Source organism: Hemiscyllium ocellatum, chromosome 37 (assembly GCF_020745735.1).
Source record: "Hemiscyllium ocellatum isolate sHemOce1 chromosome 37, sHemOce1.pat.X.cur, whole genome shotgun sequence".
In the NCBI taxonomy this organism is placed as follows: Eukaryota; Metazoa; Chordata; class Chondrichthyes; order Orectolobiformes; family Hemiscylliidae; genus Hemiscyllium; species Hemiscyllium ocellatum.
Window position 1 is genome coordinate 30,204,053 of NC_083437.1, and position 13,781 is coordinate 30,217,833.

At 41.6% G+C, this 13,781-nt stretch overlaps 1 protein-coding gene across 1 annotated transcript in view; it reads right to left on the reverse strand.

The window, feature by feature from the left end:
• Nucleotides 1-6,333: 6,333 nt before the first annotated feature.
• plch2a (phospholipase C, eta 2a) overlaps nucleotides 6,334-13,781 on the reverse strand; it is a 422,301-nt gene continuing 414,853 nt past the window's right edge. Inside the window, exon 24 of the mRNA XM_060851834.1 lies at nucleotides 6,334-12,274. Within this exon, the coding sequence (XP_060707817.1) occupies nucleotides 10,467-12,274 (1,808 nt within the window). The 3' untranslated portion in view covers nucleotides 6,334-10,466. The remainder of the gene's footprint in view (nucleotides 12,275-13,781) is intronic.

Consider the following 13,781-nt stretch of genomic DNA (forward strand, 5'->3'; position numbering starts at 1 on the left):
ACTCTTATGAAAGAACCTGCTTCCACAAGCTGGTGTATTCCAAATCACAACATCACATTGATGATTGTTTTTTGTTTCCTCATCGTGCCTCTGATTCTTTTGCTAGCTAACCCCTCTACTTTGGTAACAGCTTCTCCTTATTACAATATGAAAACGACTTCATGATCCTGAACGCCTCCATTAATTCTCTTCTTAATTTTGTGTGCTGTAAGTCGAAGAGTATAGTGCTGGAAAAGCACAGCCGGTCGGATAGCATCCGAGGAGCAGGAGAGTCGACATTTGGGCATAATGAAGGGCTTACGCCCAAAAGGTCCAGCACCACTCTCTTTGACCCTGATCTCCAACAGCTGCAGTCCTCACTTTCTCCTAGTTGTGTGCTGTAAAGAGGTTAGCCCCATTTTCCATAGTCATAGAGTCATCGAGGTCTCCAGCACAGTAAAAGGCCCTTCAGCTAATTAAAGATGGTCTCTCTGGGTAACTGTCGTCTTCAATTCTTATTTGCAGAAACGCGGTTGATGTTGAGTCCCCACAAGGCAGTTATTAATGGGCAGCAAGTACTGACTTTCCAGGCTGGTCACATCTGAAAGTGTACATGAGAAACCATCGAGTCCCTACAGTGCAGAAGCAGGCCATTAGGCCCATTGAGTCCACACTGGCCCATCCTTGTAACCCTGCATTTCCCGTGGCTAACCCACTTGGCCTGCACACCGTTGCACACTATGGGCAAGTTAGCATGGCCAATCCACCTCACCCATGCATATTTGAACTGTGGGAGGAAACAGGATTCACCTGGAGGAAACCCACACAGACAAAGGGAGAATATGTAAACTCCACACGGTCAGCCGAGGGTGGAATTGAACCTGGGTCCCTGGCGCTGTGAGGAATGGCATGCCACCCATTCCATTCCAAGTGTTAACCCTGGGTCCAGAAATGTCCCACCAACTACTGACAGTGATGCAAAGCATTTACCCTCTCTGTTTCTGTTTTAAATCAGTGTTTTAGAACGATGGATTAGTATTCATATTCTGCCAATAGTTATACGGGTAGTGATAGCTAAACCATATCTTATAGAACACGGGCAGCCTGGATTTTCCCCTCTTTTATTGTTGTGGTTTCCACTGCAAACCTGGTGTATTTCCCAATTGCAAAATGATGTAGCATGTGCATGGATCAGTTTAAACCTATTTATATTTCCCACTGTAAGGGTCTCTACACAACTTGCATTATGCCAGATTGGATAAACAAATGTTTGATAAGCTATAATTCAAACATTTTTATTACAATACCAAAGGTTCCTCCTCAGAAATCCAAGAAACCTGTTTTCGTTGGATTTGATATGCTGAATGTAGATGTTACGACACGAGGTAACCTCCTGCTTAATTTAAACCAGCAACACAGAAAAGATTTATCCCGTGCAGTAATCTGTGAAAGTTCGAGAGGCCAAGGACTATTTGAAATAAAAATTAACAACTTTATTTCATAAAGTATAAAAGAGAATAATTAACTAACAACTATTTATAACTCTTTCCTCTAACCTATCTTTTACCTTCCCTTCTATAATACTAGTCCGATAAAACCCCGATTAAGATTTACCAAAAGTTCAAATTCCAAAACTGGTCAGATGTCGAATCTTCTCTGATATCTTCCTCAGTCTTCTCTTCTTCTTAAGGACTTCTGTTTCACAGGCTACTGATCGATAAAGGTACTTTTAAGAGAGCTATTCTCAGGGCCGTCTGCAGATGCTGGTGGCTTGGCAGTTCTCCTCCTAACTGTTTGATTTTCCCCAGTCTTATACCTCCAAAACATTGGATTGTATCATTGGCTTTTAAGATTGTCAATATACTCAATTCAAACTGGATTGGATTTGGTATTTTTCAAGGTATAATTTAAACCAATTGGCCTAATTCAAATTTATTTTGTAGTCTCCAGGCAACCAGCTAATCGGGTTGTTCGACCAAATGTTACATTATATTTTGTTCAGAACACTTCGAGCTATGTCAGGTAGTCCTGCTAGCTTTTAACTCTCTTAAATGTACAGTACACCCACATCTTCATAACAGTGGAATCCTCTTTGAATACTGTTTTAAGATGAACCCTGAGGTGTGATTGTGAGGAGAATTTGATTACAGAAATTAAAGTTGCTGATAGGTCCTTTCTGTTGGTAATGAACATAATGTTTTGACATTAAGTGGGACAGACTGGGTGGTGAAGGAGGATGGGTAAAAGATCAAGCAGGAAATTTGAGGAGAGGCAAAACGTAGAGATTGGACAATGCAGCAAGAGAAGTTAAGGAAAGAAAATTGGAGAGTAAAGGGATGTAGAATTGAAGGAGAAAGAATAGGAATTGTAGAATGGAGAGATTGGAAAAGAGAGCAGACAGGGAGACAAAATACAGTATGGAAACCCTACAGTGTGGAAAGAGGCCATTCACAGACATGGAGAGAAGATGTAAATTGCACAGGGACAATCACCTGAGGCTGCAATCAAACCCATGTCCTTGGAAGTGTTAATCTCTGTGCCACCATGCCACCCCGACTCGGGTAAATATTTACTAAAATCCCATAGGAAACATTTAGCGGGGGCCACCTTAAACCAATATGTAATTGTAATAATGTTTTCCAGTGCCAGCACACAGCATGGACTATCCAGTATAATAGGGAATCAAAGAGAGCTCAAGGAATGATTCAATCTGTGATGTGTGCTGATGTAATTTTGGTGTAGCCAAAATTCTTGCAGGTTGGAGTATTGTGCACAGCTGTGACTGCACTATTCTGTGAATGATAAAAAGGCTCTGGAGAAAGTGTAATCAAAAATCCGAAAAGTGATACCAGACTGGGGTACTTTTGCCTCGGAAAGGAAAGCCTGAAAAGTGGCTTGATAGTTGTGCCGAAAATTATAAAGTGATAAGCACTGGTGAACAGGAGATGCTTTCACTTATGTGGCCCTGAATATTCGCCCATCACTAACGTGTGTGATGAGGAAACCGTTTTTACTCAGAGAACAGTGAAAATGTGGAACTTGTTTCCTCAGGAAGTGGTTGAGGTAGTTTGTGGATCTATTTAATGGGAAATAAGATTAACACAAGAGAAAAAGGAATAGAATCAAATGTAAGAAGGCGAAGAGGAGTTTGTATGGAGCATAAAGACCAATATGGAATAATTGGACCAAAAGATCTAATTCTGTGCTATGTAGTAGATGTAATTCTATGTGTTATGTGATGGAGCAACAATAGTAACCTTCTTCATTCTTGGTTTGGCAGGTGGGAGTTGCTAATGAGAACATTGGCAATCTGATACTTGCTCACTCACCAGTGACAAAGGTGAAATGTCGCTGTTGGGCTAAGACTAGATCTGATTTGTTACAATGCTTTCCACGGACAAATAGGCTGCCATTCCCTTAGCATATGATGCACGTCTGAAGACTGGGCTGCAAATGGCATATGTAGAAGTTACCAGAGCATGAGTCAGCATCTTCAGGCCATAGCTTGGGGGCATTCAATTACATTAACCGTACCTAAAGACAAAACAGTTTTTAAACATGTTTTTAATTCTTGGGATGTGGGCGTCATTAGTAAAGCAGGCATTTATTGTCTATTGTGAGTTGCCCTTAGTACGTGTCAGTGGACCTTCCTGTTGAGCCAATGGTGACCGCTTCAATATTCCCGACTGTCTTGCTGGGCTGATTCTGTGGGCTGCTAAGAGGCAACCATGTTATTGGGGAACTAGGCAAGTATTGGTACACACTGATGATCTTAAAAGCAGATTTGGTACAAAATGTTTTCAAACAATATCAAAAATACGATCCATTTAAAGCACTATTATTTGTTTTCATCTCTGTCAGCCTGAATGTGTTTAAGTAAACCTGGCCTTCCATTTTTCAGGGTTTTCCAGACTGAAAATTCTCAATAGGGGAAAACTTATTATATATTCTGAAGATGAAATGAATGCAATCCCGAGAGTTGCAATCAAAACTGAACCCATCTTAGGAGCAGCTGTTAAAGTAAGAGTGGTGTTTAAAAAAGAATGACCATTTCTATTCAGAAGGAACTTTCTAGAAAGTGAAATGAATGAAGCTTTTTGTTGGCAGTGGTAAGATGATTTTCTTCCTGTTGACAGGGGGACACAGTTGAATAGAGTTTGTGTGATTGCTCTTGGGATGCTCAGGGTCCATTGCCGATGGTTTCCATGGTAACTACTCTTCGAGGCCTATGCTTCCATTGTGAGATTTGGGTCATTGAGAATGCTTGTGGGTCCTTTCGCCTTCGGACTTCACAGTTTATTTTAACAGACATTATGCTGACTTCGTATGGCATTTTATTTTTCTTCACTGGCTATTCCTGTCAGGACCAGTGGCTCAATCTCCTGTGTGTTCAATTTTCAGGGAAGAGATCAATGATGAGACACCCTGATTTAACAATTGTCATTAAATGATCCCATTAACAACAGTGGAAACAAAGCAATCTGATTTTAAAGAATTCAGAATCAAAGGACAAGTAAACTCAAAAATTTATATGGTGATAGGCAGGGAGCATTTGTAATATTTGTCTTTTTCATCATCCATCTACAAAGCTTATTCTTCAATATTGATATGGTCTCCATTTCAGTTACTACCTCTGGTCATTCAATCCATAAACCTACAATCTTTCAGAGAAACAAGGTTCTCCAGGTTTCATGTTCTAATTTTTTTCATTCATTTTCTCCTTTATGTCTATTCATTCTTGAGCCTTTGAAGATTAGATTAGATCCCTACAGCGTGGAAACAGGCCCTTTGGCCCAACCTGTCCACAACAACCCTCCGAAGAGTAACCCACCCAGTCCTGTTTCCCTCTGACTACAGCACCTAACACTATGGGCAATTTAGCATCTGCACATCTTTGGATTGTGGGAGGAAACCGGAGCATCCGGAGAAACACGGGGAGAACGTGCAAACTCCACACAGTCACCCAAGGCTGGAATTGAACCGGAGACTCTGGTGCTGTGAGGCAGCAGTGCTAACCACTGAGCCACCATACTACCCACCATCACTATACCACACAACCCCAGAAGTATTAATAAATAAGCTGAAATGCAATGGGCATACTGAAGTTGCTGGTTACTGTGGTGTGATACTCAAGTTATGGCACTACCAGTACTGATTGGTACAGGAAACTAATACAGGGAGGGAAACAGAAAGTGCTGGAAATACTCAACTGTTCTGCCAGTATTCATGGAGAAAGGAAGTTAATATTTCAAGGTGGAGATGGCTTTTCAGAAACTATGCAGGAATCCTGAAATTATTCTCCAGTACAGTTAGACAGATTTTTAGTATTTTTGTAGTTTTATAGCAACACAGTGGTTGTGTATGATATTATTACAATCTAATACTGCAATATCAGTAATGGGCAATATGGTTAGCACTGACAGTCATGCTGATAGTGACCCAGGTTTGATTCCAGCCTCAGGTGATTGTATGGAGTTTGCACATTCTTCCTGTGACTGTGTGGGTTTCCTCCAGGTGCTCCAGTTTCCTCCTACAGTTCAAAGATGGATTGACCACCCTAAAAAGTGCCTTGCAGCATCCAGGGATGTGTAGGTTAGGTGGATTAGCCGTGGGAAATGTAGAGTCACAGGGACAGGATGGGGGTACTGGGGCTGGGTATGATACTTTTCTGAGGGCTGGTGTGGACTTGAAGGGCCTTTGTCTGCACTGTAAGAATTCTATCAGTACAGTATTACTTGATTTTAAAAAGTCCAATTCCTCTTTTGCAAATGCTTCCATATCCCAAGCCTCCTCCCTAAATCTATAGTCTCCTCTAAATCCATTTGGCACCCTCACCACCACCTCAACTGCCATGGTCCCGTTCTTTGGAATTCTGCCTCTCAACCCCACTCTTCTCCTTTTTCATACTCTTTATAACCAAGCTCAATGATCAGGCTCTTAATCATCTGGCCTAATATCTAATTAGGTCACTCAGCACCAAATCATGTTTGTGCAATGCTCTTATGAAGTGCCAAGGATGTTCGACGATGGTAAAAGGACTTATAGGGATACAATCTGTGGCTGTGGCGAGAGTAAGATTTGCATTATTTGTGGAGCAGAATTTTACAGTATTACTGCAACGCAGAATTGCAGCTGCACAACACAGCAGACATTTTTTTTTGGAATTTATTAGAAGCAGACCACAGTCACTCAGTCAATTGGCCTCATTATTAAGTGTGTTATTCAAACTGGAAGAGGTTTAGTTGGAGAGTGGACAGTGGCCTCCAGTGTGATAAACCTGAATGAGGACAATTACAGCAAACTTCATTGCATTTTATTTGATTGATACAATAGTTTAATTACAAATAGTGTTTAAAATCGCAGATAGCTGCTGCAGGATTATCAAAGTGGTAGGAAGATACATATTTTTATTCTGTACTTTTTTTGCCATGTGGACATGTCACATTCATGACTCTCAGTAATGTACATGGAAGATACTGTGCGTCAAGTGAAATATTACATCCAAGATATCTGGAAACAAGACATTCTCATTTCATAACCTGAAACATTCAATTATTACTTTTAATCAGACATTTAAAAAAAAGAACCAAAATTAAAAATGCTCCCAGTATGCATTGCAGTCCTAAAATTAGGCTGTTCTGCATTTTGAATATTAACAATATCTAGAACATTTCTGGTTGAAACAATACATCATGCAAGGGATAGTGCAACCAGTGATCAGTCTGTAAGGTACAATGTTGCAAAATAAAATCAAAGATGAAAACATTCTTGGAATTAGTGCATGAAGACAATTATGAATGAATGAATGAATGATTTAATCCTCTAATGTCTACAGTTAGATTTGGTCTTTCCAAACCAAATTAAATCAATCCTCATTGAACTGTGAAGTTCAACTTTCACTAAAGTTCAGAGGTTTACAATCAGTGTAATGGGTAGGGTAGGATCTTCATAATTCCTCTGGATACCTGAGCGATCTTTGGGCAGTGAGATGATGTCAACAATTAATACAAAGTCTAATTCTTTCCTGCCAACTGAGCCACGGCATTGACACTGAGAAGGATAGCAGAATCGAGCAGTTATAATTAGCTGGGAAGATTGATCAGACTGTTGGGGCTGAAAGTATGGGGAGAGACCTGATAGATTATGGTGAGTTCCAACAGACACCGTTTGTAGGGATTTATGGAAGATGATTCCACTTGTGGGAATACTCCATCTGGAGGTGACAAATATAAGAGCAAATGCAATAAGTAATTTGGAAGACTCAGTACATAGAAATTAGACTGTGGAGTTTGCCACCACAAGGAGTGTGAAACAAATATGACAGAGATAGGAAGTGAATGAATAGAAGGATTTACAAATAGGGTGAGATAAAGCAAGATGGGAGGAGGCACCATGGAGCATAAACACCAATCTAGAAACACTGGGGAGAATTGTACTCTGCAGTCCATCTAACTGTCATCACACCAAGCCATCTTGTTTAATTTTTCTCCTTTCCTGAGGTATGCTTCTGCTTTCCTCTTCTTTTCAGTAATGCTGTCCAGCCTCATCACCCTCCGAGCTCTCTGTGTTCCCCCAAAACTGGCTATCTTGAGCATTCCCAGTTTTTAATCACTTCACAATTTGTGCATATGACTTCAGGCTTTTAGATCCTCAGCTCTGCAATTTCTTTCCTGAACATCCTTTAAGCTGGTCCTTAAAAAAAAGATTGGTTTTATTTCCTTTGGTGGATCAATGCCAAATGCTTTCTGTTAACACGCCATCTGAAGTGATTTGGGATGTTTCTATGTTAAAGGTACTATATAAACATTTGTAACTGCTGTGGCCACCTTGACCAATGAGTAAAGCATGTCAGTGAGGAATATGCTATTGAAATGATGTAACTGCACTGACAGAAGGAGAATGTATTGGGATCCTAACTCTTTATGCACAGCCATGCTTGAGAGACTGAAATGGCATCAACAATGCAGAAAGACAGAAAAGATTAGAATTCAAGAGCACGGAGTTTATGTTGAAACTAAAATCAAACTGATAAGGCCTGAGAGATTTACTGTTGCTCTGTCTACGTAGACATTTTCTGGCCTGCTGAGTTTTTCCAGAATTTTCTGTCTTTTGTTTTGAATTACCAGAATCCACAGTAATCTGCTTTTTGAAGTTTTGCTGAACCTGTAGAGGACACTAGCTCAACCCCAGCTAGAGAACTGCATCATGCTTTAGGAATGATGTGAAGACATTAGAGGGAGTGCAGAAAAGATTCACAAGAATGGTCCCAGAGTGGGGAATTTCAGTTAGGAAGGTGGGTTGGAGAAATTTGTACTGATCTTGGAGAAAAGCATACCGAGAGGAGATTCAAAATCATGGACAAATAGTGAGAAACTGTTCCCATTTGTAAAGGATCAAGGAATAGAGGGCAGAGATTTAAAGTAATTAATAAAAGAAGCAAAATGACATGAGACATACTTTTTTCATGCAGTGGGTGGTGTAGTGGGGAATGCACTGCCTAACATTATATCAGAAACAGGTTCAGGCAAAGTCTTTGTATGTGAATTAGTCTGTAAAGGAAGAGCATGGAGTGGTACAAGAAGATGCGAGAATGGCACAAAGTAGATTGTTAATTTGGAAAGCTGCTGAAGATACAATGAGCCAAAAGGCCTCCTTCCCCACGCTAATAATTCTGTGGTTCTCAGAATGCTAATGTTCTCTGTCAGAAGGTGTTTTTGTCATGTCAAGGTTGAGTTCTGTTGAACATTAATTGATTGCTTTGCTAAGTCAACAACACCACTCTCCTCATATTGTGCAACTTACCAAAGGTTTCAGTTTGCACAGACTCCACTGAGGCCTCAGTTCTGAATCAGGACTGCAAGGGGGCTTCCCCTCGACAAAGTCCCTACCCCTGACAAGCCATTCAGTTTCTAAGGGGAATTGGATGTTTGACACTTGACAAGACAACTTACAAACTGGCAATAATGACGGTGACCCCAGGTAATTGAGTATATCCTATCTCCATTACACTTCCTCATTCTAATGTTAAACTTATGACAGTGTTTGCAGAAGATCAGAGGAAGGTGGTTTCATTGATTCCTTTATGAGCATATCTTTCTTTTTGGTTTGTCATCCTATCATCTGTTCATATGTCCTTCCAAAGTGGTTCGCAGTTTAGTTTAAGCTTGTATTCCCTTGAGTAAAGGTAGATCGGGTCAAGGTGTTTGAAATGATTCAAGGATAGAAGTGGGTGATGGAGAGAAACTATTTACCAATGGATGGCTGAGCCCAGAACAAGAGGGTCAAACATGAAACCTAATGCCAAGCCATTGACATTTCATGATGGTAAACACTTCTTCACACAAAAGGTAGTGGAAATCTGGAACTTCCTTCCAAACTGTCCACCCCTAGGCACTTACAAACTCATTGCAATGGATGGTGATCAAGGGTTGTTTTCCTATCTAGAGTTGAGAAGACCAATTTCTTCATTCCAACTTGCACATCATTTTGACATCAGTTAACCTAACACAGGCCAGAGTTAGATCCTTGGATCTGGATAGGCAGAAGGAGCCTTTATCCCATTAGGCCTCCAGCTGGCTTCAAACCATCTAACACGAATCGGAGAGTTGCACCTCCTGAGAACCTCATTGCAACTGTCCTCTAAAAGGGTTAAAACAACAATCACCACATCTGGAGCAGCTGCCCTGGTTACACTTTGTGCATGGGGTTGGTCGTGGAATATAAACCTACACTTTGTAAGCCAGCCTTGATTGTGTATTAAAATCACAATTAAAATACATGCAACACTTTAAAGAAAAATTGGACATACACATTGCTGCACATTTATTAAATACACAGCAGCCTTTTCTTTCTCTTTTGGTGATATTCATTTTAAAACAATCTAATGGCATTGTATTTTAAATAAAAACAACATTATCGTGCAGTTTTATCTTTACACAAGCACATACATAGTTTTAAAAAATAATTCAGGCAGTTGTATCACGCTGTGAGTATGTATTCAGATAGGGGCTAAGATACAATGGTAATGCTTAGGAACTGAAGACGTCTTTGCCTGATGTTTGCCTCAAAATGAGTAGCATTAGATAATACACACCATTGCCACACATTTCACATCCCCACTGCTAGGAGGAAGACGTAGTTGTTCACCAGCTCTGAAGAGCTGAAATTATTTTCTGTCTTTCACTAGATCTCACTCTCCTTCCCCTTTTTAGTGCAATCCTTAGCGCTTTTTTCTGCACCAATTTGCACCTGCATTGTAAAAAATTACAAATTCCAGTGCAAACTGCACTATTTGTGCAAAATATGGCACACCAGAAGTGCAACATAAAAAAAAAGCACAAATTCCAGCTTTTTAAAAGTTGGACCCAATCCCAATGTTGTTGCCTCTCAGCGCCGCTCTTGCAGTGAAAACATCATGCGATCTTTCTTGAAGTCTGCTGATGCGTTTCGAATTATTTGAACTCAGTAAGTTCTCTTTGCAATAGCTCTTAAAGTTTTAGCATGAAGAAGACCGCAGCCTCATTGTCAGCAGTTTTTGGGACCTTGACTTCATTTGGGTCTGGATAGGGCAGAGCCACATCTGTGCAAATGCTCTTGGCATCACAGCAGGCCCCCTCAGGGTTGCCCCTCTCTTCCAGCATGCCGGGCGGGTTGCCCTGCCCCAGGTTCTGCAGCCGCAGCCGTTCCTGTGCCTGCTTCGCCCGGTTGGCGATGTACCGCACCCGGCTCTGGCTCCTCGATGAAGATCTGCGCAGGACAACTGGGCTGGAGTCCTCTGTTTCTGGAGGTTGGCCAGCGGTGGGAGAAGTGATATCGTTTTCCCGTTCGAAGCTCGTGATCCTCTTCAGCTGCTCCGTCAAATTGTCCTGGTCGAATCTCTTCATGCCAGCTGCCCTGCGCTGCTCACGCATGGGCCGTGTGATGAAGGTCCGACTAATGCTCTTGTACTTGCTGTCAAAGCTGGGCACAATATCATCAGAAGTTAGGTCTCCCAGGCTCTTTGATTTACTTGGACTGTCTGCTACCTTTTTGCTCTGCGTTATTGATTTGAGAGTTGGGGAAGACTGTTTGAGGCTTTCCATATATAACCTGCTCCAGGTGTGTCGCCTAAAGCTTGGCTGGCAGGGATTTGGCAATGATTTACCCAAGGGCTTTGGTTGAAGGTCATCAATTTGTTGCTGGTCACCGTCAGATCTTAAATTAGGGTTAGATTTACTTTTGCTAACTTGGGTGAGTATTTCATGACTGGTTGTGGCTGATCGAGGCCTTACTCGCTTATCTATTACAAGCCCTTCCAAAGTTTCACTCTGCCTGTTGTTCAGATCAGACAGACTCTTTCGGGCCAAGTTGGGTAATGATAAGTCAATGACGGTGTCATTTGATGACATACTGGATGACGAGGACATGCTATCCCTGTGGTTCCCAGAATCCAATTTACACCAAATTCTATCATTAATGGTCACATCTGATGACACCACAGGCACAGGAGAGGTGCACAATTGGACAGGAGTCACCACCAATGTCTGTTGACTTTGAATGAAACGTCCATCACAACTAGTGCTTCGTGCGATATCAGGGTGAACGTTCGTCCGAACGAGACAACCAGGGGAATTTTTGTCACATCCATTTTGAGCAGCCTGTGATGGAGAACTGGGGAATAAATCAAACGTAGGACATTTCTGAGATTCAGCTAGCTCTGTGCTGTCCGATCTCTCACCAGACATTTCCTGAACAGAATTACTGGATGAGCATCCAGTCGGTAAAACATCAAGTTGGGACAGGTGGTCACTGAGGATTCCAGCTTTTTCTTTACCTTGGCCATCTGATGCCAATGAGGGATCTTTTGGGCTTTGAGAAGCGCTCATTGTGGTTTCGGAGTGATGAACGGAAGTGCATGAACTTGCATTTCCATCTGAAAACTGGGAAGCTCCATCATCATCCTGAGAATCTTCATGGAGATTTAATGCAAGACAAATGTTGCCTCCTTTGAGGAGATCCTTGCCCAGGCAATCAGATCCATTTTCCAATTGTTCCTCACTACAAGACACCTCTGGGGCCTTTATTGCTCGGTTATTATTGGTAGAGATCTTCATCTGTTTTAGTGGTGGCGGGCTGCTTTCCGGAACTAAGCTTTCTTCTGAGTTGGTGGTTTCTTCTCCGGAACTGCTCACAATAGATGGGGGCATCTGCTGGGAGTCAGTGCAAGTTCTATCCTCCAAATGCATAGATTCTTCAGTAATAGTTTCAAGAGTGTGCATGGGAATGCTTGGAACTGGATGTGAGAACGGCTGGACACCTGCAAGGAGATGAGGAGAAAAGAGCAGTCATTAAATGTCAAATCAGTGTCATTACACTCTCGCATACAGTCACTGTGTGGGGTGATCAGGTCAATGAATGGAAGACAGGTACAGTCAAAGTTAGATTATTTCCTTGTGACACTGAAGTTAGGATTTGAGACATGGGCTTTCAATAATTGTTCTCAAAATAGTTGTTTTTTCTGTCCTGTTTCTCCATGCTCTCTTCTCAATGCTCTTCTTCACTTGTGGAAGTTAGGCTCCACTGTGGCCTCCTCATTCAAAAGGGTCCCCTTGTATATCAGCAAACATTCATGGCCATTTCATGGGAAACATCAAAGCTCGTTCCAAAACCCTGGGCACCCCACAACAGCAGTGCACGTACACTTCCAGCAGGGGTCACCAGTGGGAAAGTATCATAAACTACAATATTCAGCCCATCCCCAGTTCCTTTAGCTCCACTTGCAGCTTTATTGAGAATAACGATTGGAATTAGGTCATGAGTAGCATACATGAAACCTGATTGCCAAATTACCCTTTTAAATTAAGCATGATATCGACTAAGAAAGCCAATGGACATTTTAACTTAGTCTGAAATGCTCAAGACATTATTAACCTTTCAATACAACACAACAACCAATTCCCCCAGCAGATTTACTCATTTGAGACCTCAGAAAAGCTTGAAACGTAAATAGTTTTTTCTGGATAACAGTCACATTCCATAAAAATAAAACAATTTGTATTTTTTTAAAAGACGTGCTCTGTTGTAGGTCATTCATAAATCAATAATTTCATCTCTTTCAATTTCTAAATATCACTGAACTGGAGTAGTCTTTCCCCTCAGTGCCAAATAAACTCTGTAAGCCAGCGTATGCAATCAGTTATAACTTATAAGTGGAAACACATAGATGACTAGGACAAAACAGACTTCAGACTGACAACAGATGTTGCTTTGGTATTGAAAGACAACACATAATAATCATCGTAGTGCAAACAAACACATCCACACCACGGTCTAACACACTACAGCATGGTCTAACACACCACAGCATGATCTAACAGATCACAGCACGGTCTAACACACCACAGCACGGTCTAACACACCACAACACAGTCTAACATACCACAGCACAGTCTAACATACCACAGCACGGTCTAACATACCACAGCACAGTCTAACATACCTCAGCACGGTCTAACAGATCACAGCACGGTCTAACAGATCACAGCACGGTCTAACACACTACAGCACGGTCTAACACACCACAGCACGGTCTAATATACCACAGCACGGTCTAACATACCACAGCGCAGTCTAACACACCACAGCACGGTCTAACAGATCACAGCACGGTCTAGCATACCACAGCACGGTCTAACATACCACAGCACGGTCTAACACACTACAACACAGTCTAACACACCACAGCACGGTCTAACACACCACAACACGGTCTAACAGATCACAGCACAGTCTAACATACCACAGCACAGTCTAACATACCACAG